At 38.5% G+C, this 17,333-nt stretch overlaps 2 protein-coding genes across 2 annotated transcripts in view; both read right to left on the minus strand.

Moving 5' to 3' along the window:
- Positions 1–17,333, minus strand: part of LOC113054742 (adhesion G-protein coupled receptor G2-like) — a 94,142-nt gene that overhangs the window by 34,904 nt on the left and 41,905 nt on the right. The gene's annotated exons all lie outside the window — the stretch shown is intronic.
- Positions 4,335–6,058, minus strand: LOC113054744 (adhesion G protein-coupled receptor E3-like). Its single transcript, XM_026220515.1, has 4 exons — positions 5,658–6,058; positions 5,475–5,566; positions 5,073–5,235; positions 4,335–4,929 (listed from the first exon to the last, which is right to left on the minus strand). The coding sequence occupies exons 1-4, from the start codon at positions 5,769–5,771 to the stop codon at positions 4,873–4,875; spliced, it is 426 nt and encodes a 141-aa protein (XP_026076300.1). The 5' UTR covers positions 5,772–6,058; the 3' UTR covers positions 4,335–4,872.

Consider the following 17,333-nt stretch of genomic DNA (forward strand, 5'->3'; position numbering starts at 1 on the left):
ATTAAATATAAAACAATTATGCTTATTCAGAATTAAAACTGTGTTGTCAGTGGACAGAAATAGTACCCCAACAAGCCAATATAAACATCTCAATTGTATTGTCTGGAAATCTGCAACAAACAAATAAATCAGTTTTTTTATGGCCTACATAACATTCTCAAAATAACCTTAGAGGACAGTTAAAATGGCTTATTCATATAAATAAATAAAAATGTTATTCCAAATGGTACGGTAAAACAGACTGGAATCTGCAGAATTTAAGACCTTTAAAGACATTTTTAAGATCTGCACTTCACATTTCAGCCTTTAAACAAATTTAAAGAAATGAGATGAGACAAAAGTATAAATTATTATATTAACTTAAATAATTAGTATCAATTATTACATGAAATAACAAATATATATAAATTTAGACTCACATAATAGCCTCTCCCTTCTAAGTATGACCTAAAACATTTGAGTACCATCCCAGAAAGCCCGACCCAGTTTTCCAGTCTCTCTAGTAGTATGTTATGATCGACAGTGTCAAACGCAGCACTGAGATCTAGCAATACCAATTTGCCAGCGTCACAATTTAAGCGAATATCATTTATTATCTTAATGAGTGCTGTTTCTGTGCTGTGATGCGGTCGGAAACCAGTTTGAAAATTGCCCAGGGATCCATTTGAGTTTAAGTATTTGTTCAGCTGATTAAAAACTATCTTTTCTATAATTTTGCCTATAAAAAGAAGATTAGATATTGGTCTATAATTGCTCCAAATGGTGTTATCAAGATTGCTCTTTTTCAGGAGGGGCTTAACAACTGCAGTTTTCAGGGAGTTTGGAAATGTCACAGAAAGAAGTGAGGTGTTCACCACTTCTAAGAGATCTGCTTCTAAACAGTTAAGCACACTTTGAAAAAAGATGTGTGTCAAGATATACTTTTCAATTTATGACTATCAATTTTACCTTTGGAATTTGAGGTAAGTGCATATCTGGCGTCCCTGTTGTAAGTAAGTGGTGTGATGGCAATTTAAATAAAATACAGATTTTTCAAACATACTGAACATGGTATAAAGCTAATCTGTTTACCACCTTGACTGGAAAATACTGTCTTCATGGTCAGTTTTTCCATTTATTATTTGCTGATGTTAGTGAATGTTTACATTAGAGTGCACATCAGGCAGAAAATAATACAGGGAGCGTCTGGAAACTAGAGACCTCTCCTGGTTGGGGATAGTTATTAACATCATAAAGTGAAAGCAATCTGTATGTGTTTTGCTTTTCAAATGTTTAAAATTGATAATCCGAGTCTAAAATGATCCAGCGGCCGCCAGCTGCTCATTCCTGATATAAGCAAAAAAGGTTGAGAAGGATGTTTCTCATGTCTGCAGCATGATCTCAGATCTTCTGCTCTAAAACACAATGATCTGTCTGTGTAGTGAGCGTTCCAGAAAGAGCCGTCTATGTAGTCAAGTCACCTTTATTTATATAGTGCTTTAAACAAATATAATTGCGTCAAAGCAACTGAACAACAGTGAAAACAGTGTGCCAATAATGCAAAATGAAACTGATAAAGGCAGTTCATCATTGAATTCAGTGATGTCATCTCAGTTCAGTTTAATTAGTATCTGTGCAATCAAGTCAATGATATCGCTGTAGATGAAGTGCAAGCCAACTAAGCAAACCAGAGGCGACAGCGGCAAGGAACCGAAACTCAGTCGGTGACAGAATGGAGAAAAAAACCGTGGGAGAAACCAGGCTCAGTTGGGGGGCCAGTTCTCCTCTGACCAGACGAAACCAGTAGTTCAATTCCAGGCTGCAGCAAAGTCAGATTGTGCAGAAGAATCATCTGTTTCCTGTGGTCTTGTCCTGGTGGTCCTCTGAGACAAGGTCTTTACAGGGGATCTGTATCTGGGGCTCTAGTTGTCCTGGTCTCCGCTGTCTTCCAGGGCAGTAGAGGTCCTTTCTAGGTGCTGATCCACCTTCTGGTCTAGATACGTACAGTACTGGTTCCGGGTGACTGCAGTAAGAGAGAAGCAGACTAATATTAGCATAGATGCCATTCTTCTAATGATGTAGCAAGTACATCGGGTGTTATGGGAAGTGTTCCCGGTTCCAGTTTACCTAATTAATGCAGCCTAAAAATCCTTTAACGGATTTGGATATTAAAAGCATATTAGTATGTTATGTGTAAGCCAGGTTAAAGAGATGGGTCTTTAATCTAGATTTAAACTGCAAGAGTGTGTCTGCCTCCCGAACAATGTTAGGTAGGTTATTCCAGAGTTTAGGAGCCAAATAGGAAAAGGATCTGTAGCGCGCATTTGATTTTGATATTCTAGGTATTATCAAATTGCCTGAGATTTGAGAACGTAGCGGAAGTGGAGGAGTATAATGTAAAAGGAGCTCATTCAAATACTGAGGTGCTAAACCATTGGACTAGCTATAGTTTGTTTACTAAGCGTTATAACTGTTTCCTTGATCTCACAATGGTATTAGTTATAACACTGTTTTTATAGGGTAGAATCACTATGTTTCAATACGACCTTAACAAATCTGTAATATAAAAAAATAAAAATAATAAATACTTCTCATTCATTCGCATATTATCTTTTTAGACTCTTTCATTGACAAACACAGAAATCATACATGTTTTTACCCTCAAAAACCAACAGCATAGAAATATAAGTCTTATCTGTTTTTGGGTGGCGGTGATGAAGATGAAGACGTTGATGATGATGCTGACGACGACAATAAAAAAACTAAATGCAATAATCCTGAAAGTCCATTCACCACATTCTATCCATGAATGTCCACGAAAGCTCATGTCCACGGAGTACATTCCAAAGTTTCCACGTGCAAACCTTTGTGTTGATATCGAATCACAGTAAAACCAAATCTTCAAAATCACTAGTGTGGCATAATACGGTTTCAGGATCCACAGTGGTTTTTCACATTGCCTCTACATTCACTTCATTGACATGTTTCAGACAAGGTTTCAGACAGGCATGTAAAAGAGAAAGATGTCTCTCACAGAATGTGGAGTCCTTCTACAAAAATAATCACATTAAATAGTTATATAAAACTACATAAATAACAGTCAAGATTTAAGATTTAAGTTTCTCAATCAGGACCAATGATTGTTTGGAGCCATAAGCCATGCTTGTTCCTCCATTACCAATCTACTACTTCTACTCTCTACACCAGTTTTATACATCAGAGTATTACTCCTTGTTGCCTCCTCGTGGTGAGTAGTAGAAGTACAACAAAAAAAAACTTTTAACAGGTTTGACTGTTACAGCGTGCAGAACAACCACTCAATAAAGAATTAAAATAATCTAACCTTGAGGTCATAAATGCATGGATTAACATTTCTGCATTTGACATTGAGAGCATAGGCCTTACATGCAGAGTTTTTAGGTCCTATAATTAACACCTCTGTTTTTTTTTCTTTCAGAATTTAGCTGTAAGAAATGTCTTATATCGACTATGCATTCCATTAGTTTTGTTGTGTTAGTAAATTGGTGTGTTTCACCGGGCTGCCAAGAAATATAGAGCTGAGTATCATCAGCATAACAGTGAAAGCTAACACCATGTTTCCTGATGATATCTCCCAAAGGTAACATATAAAGCGTGAAGAGTAGCGGCCCTAGTACTGAGCCTTGAGGTACTCCATACTGCACTTGTGATCGATATGATACATCTTCATTCACTGCTACGAACTGAGGCGGTCATATAAGTACGATTTAAACCATGCTAATGCACTTCCATTAATGCCAAAAAAGTGTTCAAGTCTATGCAAAAGAATGTTGTGGTCAACTGTGTCAAACGCAGCACTAAGATCCAATAAAACTAATAGAGAGATACAACCACGATCAGATGATAAGAGCAGGTCATTTATAACTCTACGGAGAGCAGTCTCAGTACTATGATACGGTCTAAATCCTGACTGGAAATCCTCACATATACCATTTTTCTCTCAGCAGGAATATAATTGTGAGAATACTGCCTTTTCTAGTATCTTGGACAGAAAAGGGAGATTCGAGATCTGTCTATAATTAACTAGTTCTTTGTGGTCAAGTTGTGGTTTTTTGATGAGAGATTTAATAATAGCCAGTTTGAAGGTTTTGGGGACAAATCCTAATGACAATGAGTACTTAATAATAGTAAGAAGAGGATCTATGACTTTTGGAAGCAGCTCTTTTAGGAGATTAGATGGAATAGGGTCTAACAATGTGGAAAAACATTCACATATGCACTTACATATCACATTGTTTATTAATGCATAACTTTTAACAAACACAATGCAGTAAAACAATGAAAAACTACTGTAAGGAACAGCAAAAAATGTATCATTATTTATGTGTAATGCATAAATACAAGCCATAAGACAGTACAGATTCACTTTGAATTTGACAAATCAACTGTTCATTTAGTGATTGTAATAGTTTATTTTTAAGGTAAATCCAACACACCTATAAAACCTGTGAGACTGACCTGAACATTCATTTTGCCATTTGAATATTAAAGGTAACATAGAAAGTGTCCTTGCAGAAGAAAGCTCAATAAACCAAAAATTAGTGTTAGTCTCATAAAATTCATAATTTTGTTTTTTTCAGCTTAAGCCTAACATTTTGAGTCTGTAAAGACTGTACAAATATGTTTTTCACAAACCACCAAGAAAATGGGATGTATACGTTCTACATTCATAGTATTTCAAGTAGTAATATCAAAAGACTGGTAAAAATGTTTGTTTACCCATTACAGAAAGGAGCAGAGACTACAGTTAACATCCAAAACATTGATTATGTATTTTACTGTAAGTATGGCATCACTTGTATAATAACGGCATTTTAGCAAAACTTTTACTTCCTGAACATGATTCTGTAGCCTTCAGTGCTGTCTGATGCAGCAAAGACATCTTAAGAACTTCCTGTACTGCTGCATGATCTGGAGTTAAAGCCCAGAGAAAGATGAACAAAGATGATTTTATTCACAAGACAGGTCCAAATATGTAAAGTCTTAAATCAATTTGAAAGGTATTATAGTTAATCACAGATAGAGTCTATTAAGAGAATGTAAAGATGTTTGACCTCATTATTGAGAACGCCGTAGATCAGGAAGATGAAGGTTCCCTGCTGCGAGTTCAAGATGAGGAAGAGGATCTCCAGGACCTTACTGTCATTAGTGAAGAAACCAAGAATCCAGGAGCAACCGAGAACCACAAACTGAGCCAGTGTTTTAAACACCAAGATCCTGCAGAGAAGCCATTAATGTGTCTTTATCTGTGTTTCTACAAAATCTGTGTTTGTATAAATCAGTGGTTCCTATTTCCAATCATCAGAGATCAGATAAGGGAGAGAGAGGGGTTAAACAGACAGCAAGCAATTTCGACCCAGAACTGTGTGAAATCCTATGCCAAATGTGGGCCAGATCTAGGCCGAAACTGCTTGCTGTCTGGGTAAGAAACACTGGTTTAAATCTAGATTTCATACTTGGTTTGTTTCATCTGTGAGACTTCAGCGTTGAGATTTTTTAGAGCTGAGTTCAGAGTGATGATGATCTTGATGAAGAGAATCATGTTTAACTGTAAAGTAGAAAGACGTCAATGATTTATCACCCTGCTCTTATTTTTTTTTTATATAAATCAAAGCTATGAAAATTAGAAATGTGTTTACTGCTAGTATGAAGCAAACAGGACCAAGAAAACTCCAGATGAAGTTTTTGTCCATTTTAAGCCAGCAGCTGTTTGGTAGAATATACAATAGCATAATAAATGAACAAACATGCATGAAGGTGTTGAATTACTGGTAATTTTAAAGAGGTCATCAGATGTTTGAACTGAAATGTGTGTGTGCAGTGAAAAAAACCTGAGTGAATCTTTATCATCATAGGGTGGCTATAATGATAAAGATTCAATCAGTGTTTTTTTTTAAATCTCGTAAAATAGTTTCCCCTTTCTCAAATCGAGCAGATCTCAGTCACACAGACAGGCCCCTCCCATAACTTTGATTGACATAGTGTTTCAGCAACGACTGGACTGGTGTATTACTGTAGCTCAGTGAGTGACTGTCATCAGATTAAGTTGTTCTGTTGTAGGATGAAATAATGAACACAGCAGTCGTTATTTAATCCCGACATCTGAGGCGCTGACATCCGATAACGTATGTTTTTAAAGAGAATGTGCCCCCGATCTACATAAATGTGTTTATGTTCTCGCAAATCATTTGTGATCCAGCTTCACCAACAGAAGTGAGTGTAAGGTTTTTTAATGAATCTTATTCTTTGCAAAACGCCTTTCCTTATAATGTGCTAATTATCAAGTTTAATGATGAATGCGGCTAAAGTAAACAGTCCCTCACAGAGCAGCTCCGAAGAGAGGGGCGGAGTCAGCCGAGCTCATTAACATTTAAAGGAACATGCTACAAAACTGCATGCTCTGAAAAAAATTCTGTTTTTACACTACCATTGAGAAATTTTAACCAAACTATGTTACAGACTTTTCATTAAGACCCTAAAGGATCATATCAACTTGTGGGAAATGGGCATCCGATGACCTCTTTAATATTTAAAATGACTTGAACTAAAGTCTTATTCATTGCATGTATTAAGAGAAAACCCTGACTCACTGTTCGCTACCGTAGCCTTCAGGAACCAGACCGACAGACACACACACCACAACCAGAGCAACCACATATCCAATCACACACAGGAATCCACTGCTAAGCACCTCGCTCTTTTTGAAGCTGATCTGTGATAGGTTCTTCACACAGATGTAGAGCAGCAGAGCTTCGATGAACATCCACACAAAGCCGGAGAGAAAGAGGAAGTGCAGAATGCCTGAGATGACGGCACACAACACCTGGAGACCATAAGAGACGGTTATGATGATTCTCAGTGAAGCTGTGCTGAGCTGTAGGACTCCTTCATCATTCTCACCTTCTGACGCTGTATGATGCTCAGGAACTGCTGTGTAAGCAGAAGCAGAAGGTGAGCCAACAGAAGACTGATGCAGATGTTGATTCGAGCCACATTATTCACTCCAGGACTCCACTGACAAAGGGCAAAGGTCAACAGGGCCAAACTGAAGAACACCAGCCCCACAAACACACACACCAAATTCAACAACTCCAGAAGTGGGTCGCTCTGAGAAACATGTGAGAGAACATGAGTGCCGAATCATTGCTGTTCTTTAGCGTTTATAATAAATGCTCTCGTACCGCCGGCGGCTGGCTGGTTTGCATGATGAGAGCGAACGTCGACAGATGATCACAGGAACACACAGTATAGCTGCCGTTGGTCTTTAAAACAACACAACCATCTACAATCCACTCGCTGATATTCCAGTACACACAGGACAGAGAACCGCTGGGATCAAACTCCTGCAAAAAGAAGAAGAAAATATTAAAACACTGAAAACAGAGGATCCACGAGCAAAGGCAGATTCAAAAACTCTGTTTCAAGTATATTTATGACAATTATATTGTATACAGTTAGTGTTGGCGCTATGGTTATGTTCTGGGCAACACTCCACACGCCTGTCCATGCAGCAATGCTTTGACAGAGCTCCCCAACACAACTGAAGTAATTTGAATGGCCAACATTGAGAAATGTTGCTTGATACTATATTTATGGAGGAAGCATCACCCCAACTCAGAAAGGAAGCATACAACAAGCATGTTGCTTAAGCTGCTTATGCAAATATTTGAATGTATGGGGGAAGCATACACCCTTACCTGCAGCAGCAGTCTAATACGGTGGCAGTTTGTATATCATTTAATTTTAAGTCTAACATTCTGTAAAATTACATTAAGGGGGAAGTGTCACCCAAAGTTAATCAATCGAGGATGTGCAACAAGCATGTTCTTGAAATGATTAAAGCAACTGTGTAATTGTAAAGGGAAAGCATACACTCCTAGCAGCAGTCTAATATGACGGCAGTTTGTATATCATTAAATTTTTAATGTCTAACATGCTGTAAATATCACATTAAGGGGGAAGCGTCACCCCATGTTAAGCAATCAAGGATGTGCAAAAGCATGTTTCTTAAAATGCTTAAAGGGTACGTAGCATACACAGTTTCACCTAATCCCATGTTAATCTTGAGTACCTATAGAGTAGTACTGCATCCTTATATCCAAAAGTCTTTAGTTTTGTCATATTTGTAAAAGAAAAATACAGCTTCCGATTTCTCCGGAAAAACCCGATCTCCTGGAGGCATGCTGTGGGCGGAGCTATAATACTGATGTTCCTTATGTGCTGATTTCCAACAAAGGCAGCAATCTGATGCAGTTCTGCTCACCTGAATGGGGTCTTTTACCATGTTTTAATAGCAAACGATGTGCAAATCCAGCGTCAACCTGGACTTGTTTATAAAAAATTCAACACTGAAATGACAAAAACACTCAAACGAACTTGCTACACTACATTGCTGCCCCGTAAAAGCAAACTGCATCCATTGTTCGTGTAATGCTAGGTTCTTTGAGAAGCTGAACATGGTAAACTTTCCCTCAAATCCAAAACACACTTATTTGGAGACATTCTTGAAAACATCCTATATGCAGCGCTGCCAACGATTTCCCGATGAAGTGCATTTATGGGCGAGGTCTCACTCTCCTTTGGTCGACGTTTGCGTGGGCACGCTTTTCCAAGAGAAATGCTCATAAGGAGTTCCACCATCATATACGTCATTAGATCCATGATCGGAAAAAACCTGCCAAAACTTGTACCACTCAGAAGTAAGATTTTCGGCACAGAAATTCTCCGTTCATCCAATTGGCCATGTTTGGCACAAATCCATCTCTTTAACAGTGTTGAGCAGTAACGGGTTATTAGTAACGCGTTTTTGTAACACAGTTACTTTTGACAGTAACTAATAATGTAGTAATGTACTTTTTAAATAAATTAACTCTGTTACCGTAACCATATGGTGCATTGTCCGTTACTTTTTAAAAAATGTATTAATTTTGACTGAAGTGCAGCCTAACCTGTTTGCAGCAACGCATTGTATTTGCAATTGTAGGATTGGTGGATGCCGACCACTGTAAATACGAAGACGCACTGTGGGCGTGTTTCCGTTTATTCAAGTATGTGCGGCAGTCATGGCGAGTCAAGGCGAGAGCAACACGAGTTTCTCAACGTGGAAATATGCTCATTATTTCACTGTAGTTGAGCATAAAGACAAAAACCTTTTAGTCAAATGTAAGCTGTGTCTTTCTGGTTCGAATGTCCTATCCTACCCAAACGAATTTACAATCTGTGTGCTCCATACCCTCGGTTTTTGAATCTCTACCCACAAATTCATAATCTGCGCGCACACTTCCTATGGATTTGTAAACTGTAGCCTACTCACGGATTCATGCAGCAAGCTCCTACGTGTTAACATACAGTTTTAATGAATATTATTATGTGGAATGGGTCTACAGCAAAGTGTCTTAAGTGATTCTCTGTATGTTTTTCTCATACAGGTGAAACATTGTTGAAAACATGATAACATAGATTTCATTTTTAAACAACATTTATTTATATATATATATATATCCAAGATCGGACTCGAGTACTACAGCCCTAGTATATGTATGTATGTATGTTTCTCGAAATTGATTCTGAATAATTCAGATTGCTTTCATTTATTTATTTCAAAATGTTTTGTGTTATGTTGTCCATTGTTCATAGTTTTCATGCTTATTTTATTTGTTAACATACTCTTCGTACCTTAATTTCAGTAAATGTTATGAAATTAGAGAACTAAGCCAATGGCAGTTCAGAGCGTGAATCATTTGAGTCAGTTAGGGAGTTCGTAGCGGGTTATCGAATCATTTGAGTCAGTTCGGGAGTTCGGAGCGGCTTCGCGGATCATTTGAATCATTTCGAGAGTTCGGAGCGGCAAATCATTTGAATCAGTTCGAGAGTTCGGAGCGGCGAATCATTTGAATCAGTTCGAGAGTTCGGAGCGGCGAATCATTTGAGTCAGTTCGGGAGTTCGGAGCGGGATCGCGAATCATTTGAATCAGTTCGTTAGTTCGTATAGCGGGTTCGCGAATCATTTGAGTCAGTTCGGGAGTTCAGAGCGGCTTCGCGGATCATTTGAATCAGTTCGAGTGTTCGGAGCGACGAATCATTTGAGTCATTTCGGGAGTTCGGAGCGGCTTCGCGGATCATTTGAATCAGTTCGAGAGTTCGGAGCGACGAATCATTTGAGTCAGTTCGGGAGTTCGGAGCGGGATCGCGAATCATCTGAATCAGTTCAGGAGTTCAAAGCGTGTTTATAAGTAATGCGTTACTGTAATGAAGTTACTTTTGACTGTAGGGGAGAGCGGGGTCGAAAGTAACTTGGGATAAAAGTAACAAAGTGATTTTCTCTGAGCCTCTTTCTGCATTTGCATTCCCAGCTATGACAGCATATTCAGCATGCAATCCTTGACGGAGCTGAGAAATATCACATGATTTCCTCATGGTTTTCCAAAGTAAGGCCTGTAAAACTGTTTTCGAGTACATGTCTCACAGTAATAATCAATCTACAAGTTATTTAGTGCTTTAACACATCCTAAAATTTGCATTTTCAGATTTTTTTCTGTATAAAATTAAATTGAGTTTCAATGTCAGGAGTTCATTTCAGGACGAGAGTAACAATTGTTACTTTTGTCCCACTACAGTGACAAAAAGTATTTATTTTGTTCCAATGCGTGCTATATTGTGACTTTCTGTGTATTGCATCATTTCTTACAAATTCCTGAGGAGTCTGCCGTTGCTAAGCAACCATGACCTGCTCTCTCCATGAAGACGCAGAAATTTCAGCGATGGATAAATGGATTTGCAGCACTAAAACCTGCTTGCAGCAGCACTGCTATTAAAGTCTGCAGATAAAGTCTTAATAGTTGGTGATTTTAATATCCATGTCGATAATGAAAAAGATGTATTGGGATCAGCATTTATAGACATTCTGAACTCTATTGGTGTTAGACAACACGTTTCAGGACCTACTCATTGTCGAAATCATACTCTAGATTTAATACTGTCACATGGAATTGATGTTGATAGTGTTGAAATTATTCAGCCAAGTGATGATATCTCAGATCATTATTTAGTTCTGTGTAAACTTCATATAGCCAAAATTGTAAATTCTACTTCTTGTTACAAGTATCGAAGAACCATCACTTCTACCACAAAAGACAGCTTTTTAAGTTATCTTCCTGATGTATCCGAATTCCTTAGCATATCCAAAACCTCAGAACAACTTGATGATGTAACAGAAACTATGGACTCTCTCTTTTCTAGCACTTTAAATACAGTTGCTCCTTTACGCTTAAGAAAGGTTAAGGAAAACAGTTTGACACCGTGGTATAATGAGCATACTCGCACCCTAAAGAGAGCAGCCCGAAAAATGGAGCACAGCTGGAGGAAAACAAAACTAGATGTATTTCGTATTGCTTGGCGGGAAAGTAGCATATCCTACTGAAAAGCATTAAAAACTGCTAGATCTGATTACTTTTCTTCTCTTTTAGAAGAAAACAAACATAACCCCAGGAATTTATTCAATACAGTGGCTAAATTAACGAAAAATAAAGCCTCAACAAGTGTTGACATTTCCCAACACCACAGCAGTAATGACTTTATGAACTACTTTACTTCTAAAATCGATACTATTAGAGATAAAATTGCAACCATTCAGCCGTCAGCTACAGTTTCGCATCAGACAGTGCACTATAGACCCCCTGAGGAACAGTTCCACTCATTCTCTACTATAGGAGAGGAAGAATTGTATAAACTTGTTAAATCATCTAAACTTACAACATGTATGTTAGACCCTATACCATCTAAGCTCTTAAAAGAGGTGCTTCCAGAAGTCATAGGTCCTCTTCTGACTATTATTAATTCCTCATTGTTATTAGGACATGTCCCCAAAACCTTCAAACTGGCTGTTATTAAGCCTCTCATAAAAAAGCCACAACTTGACCCCAGAGAACTAGTTAATTATAGACCAATCTCGAATCTCCCTTTTCTGTCCAAGATACTAGAAAAGGTGGTATCCTCACAATTATATTCCTTCTTAGAGAAAAATGGTATATGTGAGGATTTCCAGTCAGGATTTAGACCGTATCATAGTACTGAAACTGCTCTCCTTAGAGTTACAAATGATCTGCTCTTATCATCTGATCGTGGGTGTATCTCTCTATTAGTTTTATTGGATCTTAGTGCTGCGTTTGACACAATTGACCACAACATTCTTTTGCATAGACTTGAACACTTTGTTGGCATCAGTGGAAGTGCATTAGCATGGTTTAAATCGTACTTATATGACCGCCATCAGTTCGTAGCAGTGAATGAAGATGTATCATATCGATCACAAGTGCAGTATGGAGTACCTCAAGGCTCAGTTCTAGGGCCGCTACTCTTCACGCTTTATATGTTACCCTTGGGAGATATCATCAGGAAACATGGTGTTAGCTTTCACTGTTATGCTGATGATACGCAGCTCTATATTTCCTCGCAGCCCGGTGAAACACACCAATTTGAAAAACTAATGGAATGCATAGTCGATATAAAAAATTGGATGACGAGTAATTTCTTACTGCTAAATTCAGAAAAAACAGAGGTGTTAATCATAGGGCCTAAAAACTCTACTTGTAATAACCCAGAACACTGTCTAAGACTTGATGGTTGCTCTGTCAATTCTTCGTCATCAGTTAGGAACCTAGGTGTGCTACTTGATCGCAATCTTTCCTTAGAAAGCCACGTTTCTAGCATTTGTAAAACTGCATTTTTCCATCTCAAAAATATATCTAAATTACGGCCTATGCTCTCAATGTCAAATGCAGAAATGTTAATCCATGCATTTATGACTTCAAGGTTAGACTACTGTAATGCTTTATTGGGTGGTTGTTCTGCACGCTTGGTAAACAAACTACAGCTAGTCCAAAATGCAGCAGCAAGAGTTCTTACTAGAACCAGGAAGTATGACCATATTAGCCCGGTCCTGTCCACACTGCACTGGCTCCCTATCAAACATCGTATAGATTTTAAAATATTGCTTATTACTTATAAAGCCCTGAATGGTTTAGCACCTCAGTATTTGAATGAGCTCCTTTTACATTATACTCCTCTACGTCCGCTACGTTCTCAAAACTCAGGCAATTTGATAATACCTAGAATATCAAAATCAACTGCGGGCGGCAGATCCTTTTCCTATTTGGCGCCTAAACTCTGGAATAACCTACCTAACATTGTTCGGGAGGCAGACACACTCTTGCAGTTTAAATCTAGATTAAAGACCCATCTCTTTAACCTGGCATACACATAACATACTAATATGCTTTTAATATCCAAATCCGTTAAAGGATTTTTAGGCTGCATTAATTAGGTAAACTGGAACCGGAACACTTCACATAACACCGTACTTTCTACATCATTAGAAGAATGGCATCTACGCTAATATTTGTCTGTTTCTCTCTTGTTCCGAGGTCACCGTGGCCACCAGATCCAGTCTGTGTCCAGATCAGAGGGTCACTGCAGTCACCCGGATCCAGTACGTGTCCAGACCAGATGGTGGATCAGCACCTAGAAAGGACCTCTACATCCCTGAAAGACAGCGGAGACCAGGACAACTAGAGCCCCAGATACAGATCCCCTGTAAAGACCTTGTCTCAGAGGAGCACCAGGACAAGACCACAGGAAACAGATGATTCTTCTGCACAATCTGACTTTGCTGCAGCCTGGAATTGAACTACTGGTTTCGTCTGGTCAGAGGAGAACTGACCCCCAACTGAGCCTGGTTTCTCCCAAGGTTTTTTTCTCCATTCTGTCACCGATGGAGTTTCGGTTCCTTGCCGCTGTCGCCTCTGGCTTGCTTAGTTGGGGTCACTTCATCTACAGCGATATCGTTGACTTGATTGCAAATTAAAACAGACACTATTTCAACTGAACAGAGATGACATCAATGAATTCAATGATGAACTGCCTTTAACTATCATTTTGCATTATTGAGACACTGTTTTCCAAATGAATGTTGTTCAGTGCTTTGGCGCAATGTATTTTGTTTAAAGCACTATATAAATAAAGGTGATTGATTGATTGCTATTAAATTAATAAAAAAATCCACATACAGCTATCAGCTGTTCCTTCATCTTGGCTGAGCTTTCAACGTTGTTACGGAAAAGCTGAGAAAGTCACATGACCTGCGGTGCGCTTGCTGCATTCTGAAAAGTTGAGAGGTTTTTAACTCGATGCGGTGCGGAAGCGCCTGGAAAAAAGGAGCTCGTCGCGTCGCTTCCATTATGAGCGCGCATACTGCGCTCCTACATTTGAAATAACTAACTTGAGCGCGCAAAAGAAGCAATATGTGAATGGCCCCTTATGCATGTGTGTGCACCGCGCTCGTTCTGTGTGTGTGTGACTGACAGACATCCTCTGCGGTGCGCATGAGAGTTCTCGCAGACTTCACATACAAATGTCTTAATAATATCGCAAATAAGAAATGTTTGGTAAGATAAAATGTGCACACTAACATTATTAAGCAAATATCTTCGCCATCGTCACTCTTTATTATCAAGCGGGAGTTTTCATACTGTTATGTCTGTGCGTGCGCAGCGCTCATTGTGGTGTGTGTGTGTGTGTGTGTGACTTACAGACAGCCTCCACGGTACACATGAGAGATCTGGCAGATCTCACAGACAAACGTCTTAATATGATCGCACATTAGAAATGTTTGGTGAGAAAATGTGCACGATAACATTATTAAGCAAAAATACATAGTACATTAATTTTTTCCCCTCCAGTACCGAAAGCAGAACCGATACGTCAGATCTTACTGATACTACAGTCTTTCATAATTTAGCCGCGGGGCCATTTTAATACCAGCTTTCGGTACCCATCCCTAATAATAATACATCATACACGTTATATTATTTGTATATATTTAAAAGGAAATGATTTAAACCTCAGGGTATGATATGATATGAATGAATGGAATAAGCACAGCGCGCTCAACAATCAAACAGCAGCGTTGCGCATCAGTTTCTCAAAAACAAAATCAGTTCTCTTTCAAAAGTAGGCTAATCGGCTTAGATACGGATACATTGTCTACTTGTCCTACATGTTTGCATCTTCACCTTTTGCTGGTATGCGCGGCACACACACATCTGTTTAGTGAAGTTCATTAACATTAAGACACGCTTAAAGTGTTCTTTGTAATGAAAATGTGCGCATTGAATGGATTCAGTCATGTTCAAATGATCACTAAATGTTTGTCATGACATCTCTCTGCTTGCATGATAAATATTATTTTAGATATTAATAATTATTTAGTTTAACACGATTTACTTTTTCAGTGATAACTACGGAAAAAATATAAAAAGTCATAACGGTCTTATCAAGTAACTGTACGACGTTGTATCCGAATGCAGATACGAAAAATGATGTGATTGTTACAGATACAAATACTGGCTGTTACATGAAAATCTAAATATGTAATGTCATAATTATAAAGTTTAAAAAATTTACATATGTAATTGTTGCATAAGGCTATACATTAATAAGCGTTTATTGATAAAAAAACAACAACTATTTAATGTGTTTTCATTTACAATAGCTTGAACCACGAGTAGTCGAGTAACTCAAGCATTTTTTATTTAAAAAAATCGACTAGAAATCAGTAGTCTTGCAACCCCTATACTGTACAATAATAATTAGCATTTCATTATTGTAAATGGTACGTTAAGGCTATCTAGGTGTAGATGTAAATAAAACACAATCTAACAGGTAACGTTAGAAAATTAAATTAGAAACCTCTAACGTTAAACTTTTCAGCTCGCAGTAAGTTCACCGCTGGTCATGCACATCCTTTCCAGGAACAATACTGAAGGCTAAGATGGAGAAACAGATTATCATAGCTGTACATGGATAGCCATTTTTTTATGAATCTATTAGTAGAGCTACTGCAAGGGATGTTTAGCGCTGGAAATACATTTATTTTTTGTCTAAACTTTTGCGTCTTCATGGAGAGCGGGTCATGGTTGCCCAGCAACAGCAGATGCCACTGGAGCGTGAGCGCAGGCCACAGAGTCATTTGGAAATAAGGACAAACTAGAAGATTTGGTGAGTCCAATGGCCAAGTCCGAGACAAGTCCGAGACGACAGAAAAATGCCTCGAGTGAGTCCCCCAAGTATATGTTTATGTTTATATTTATATATATATATATATATATATATATATATATATATATATATATATATATATATATATATAATATAAGCCACTTTAGTTTTTGATTCTGAATATATTAATTTCAGTAAACGCGAATCATTTGATTCAGTTCGAGAGATGGGAGCGGGAGCGGGATCGCGAATCATTTGAATCAGTTCGGGAGTTCGGAGCGGCGAATCATTTGAGTCAGTTCGGGAGTTCGGAGCGGCGAATCATTTGAGTCAGTTCGGGAGTTCGGAGCGGGTTTGCGAATCATTTTAATCAGTTCGAGAGTTCAGAGCGGTTTCGCGGATCATTTGAATCAGTTCGAGAGTTCGGAGCGGCGAATCATTTGAGTCAGTTCGGGAGTTCGGAGCGGCGAATCATTTGAGTCAGTTCGGGAGTTCGGAGCGGCGAATCATTTGAATCAGTTCGGGAGTTCGGAGCGGGATCGCGAATCATTTGAATCAGTTAGAGAGTTCAGAGCGGCTTCGCGGATCACTTGAATCAGTTCGAGAGTTCGGAGTGGTGAATCATTTGAGTCAGTTCGGGAGTTCGGAGCGGGATCGCGAATCATTTGAATCAGATTGTCCAGTGTTGGGCAGTAACGTTATTAGTAACGCGTTACTGTAATGCAGTTACTTTTGACAGTAACTAATACTGCAACACATTACTTTTTAAATAAATTAACTTCTTTACCGTTACCATATTGTGCATTGTCCGTTACTTTTAAAAAAAAAAATTAATTTTGACTGGAGTGCAGCCTAACCTGTTTGCAGCAACGCATTGTGGGATTGGTGGATGCCAACCACTGTAAACACGAAGGCGCACTGTGGGCGTGTTTCCGTTTATTCAAGTATTTGCGGCAGTCATGGCGAGTCAAGGCGAGAGCAACACGAGTTTCTCAAAGTGGAAATATGCTCATTATTTCACTTTAGTTGAGCATAAAGACAAAGAACTTTTAGTCAAATGTAAGCTGTGTCTTTCTGGTTCGAATGTCCTATCCTAGCCCACGAATTTACAATCCGTGCGCTCAGATTTTGCAAACCGTACCCTCGGTTTTTGAAACTGTACCCACAAATTCATAATCTGCGTGCACATTTTTGCAATCCTTTCCCATGGATTTGTAAACTGTAGCCTACTCACGGATCCATGCAGCAAGCTCCTATGTGTT

This window comes from Carassius auratus, chromosome 35, assembly GCF_003368295.1.
Source record: "Carassius auratus strain Wakin chromosome 35, ASM336829v1, whole genome shotgun sequence".
In the NCBI taxonomy this organism is placed as follows: Eukaryota; Metazoa; Chordata; class Actinopteri; order Cypriniformes; family Cyprinidae; genus Carassius; species Carassius auratus.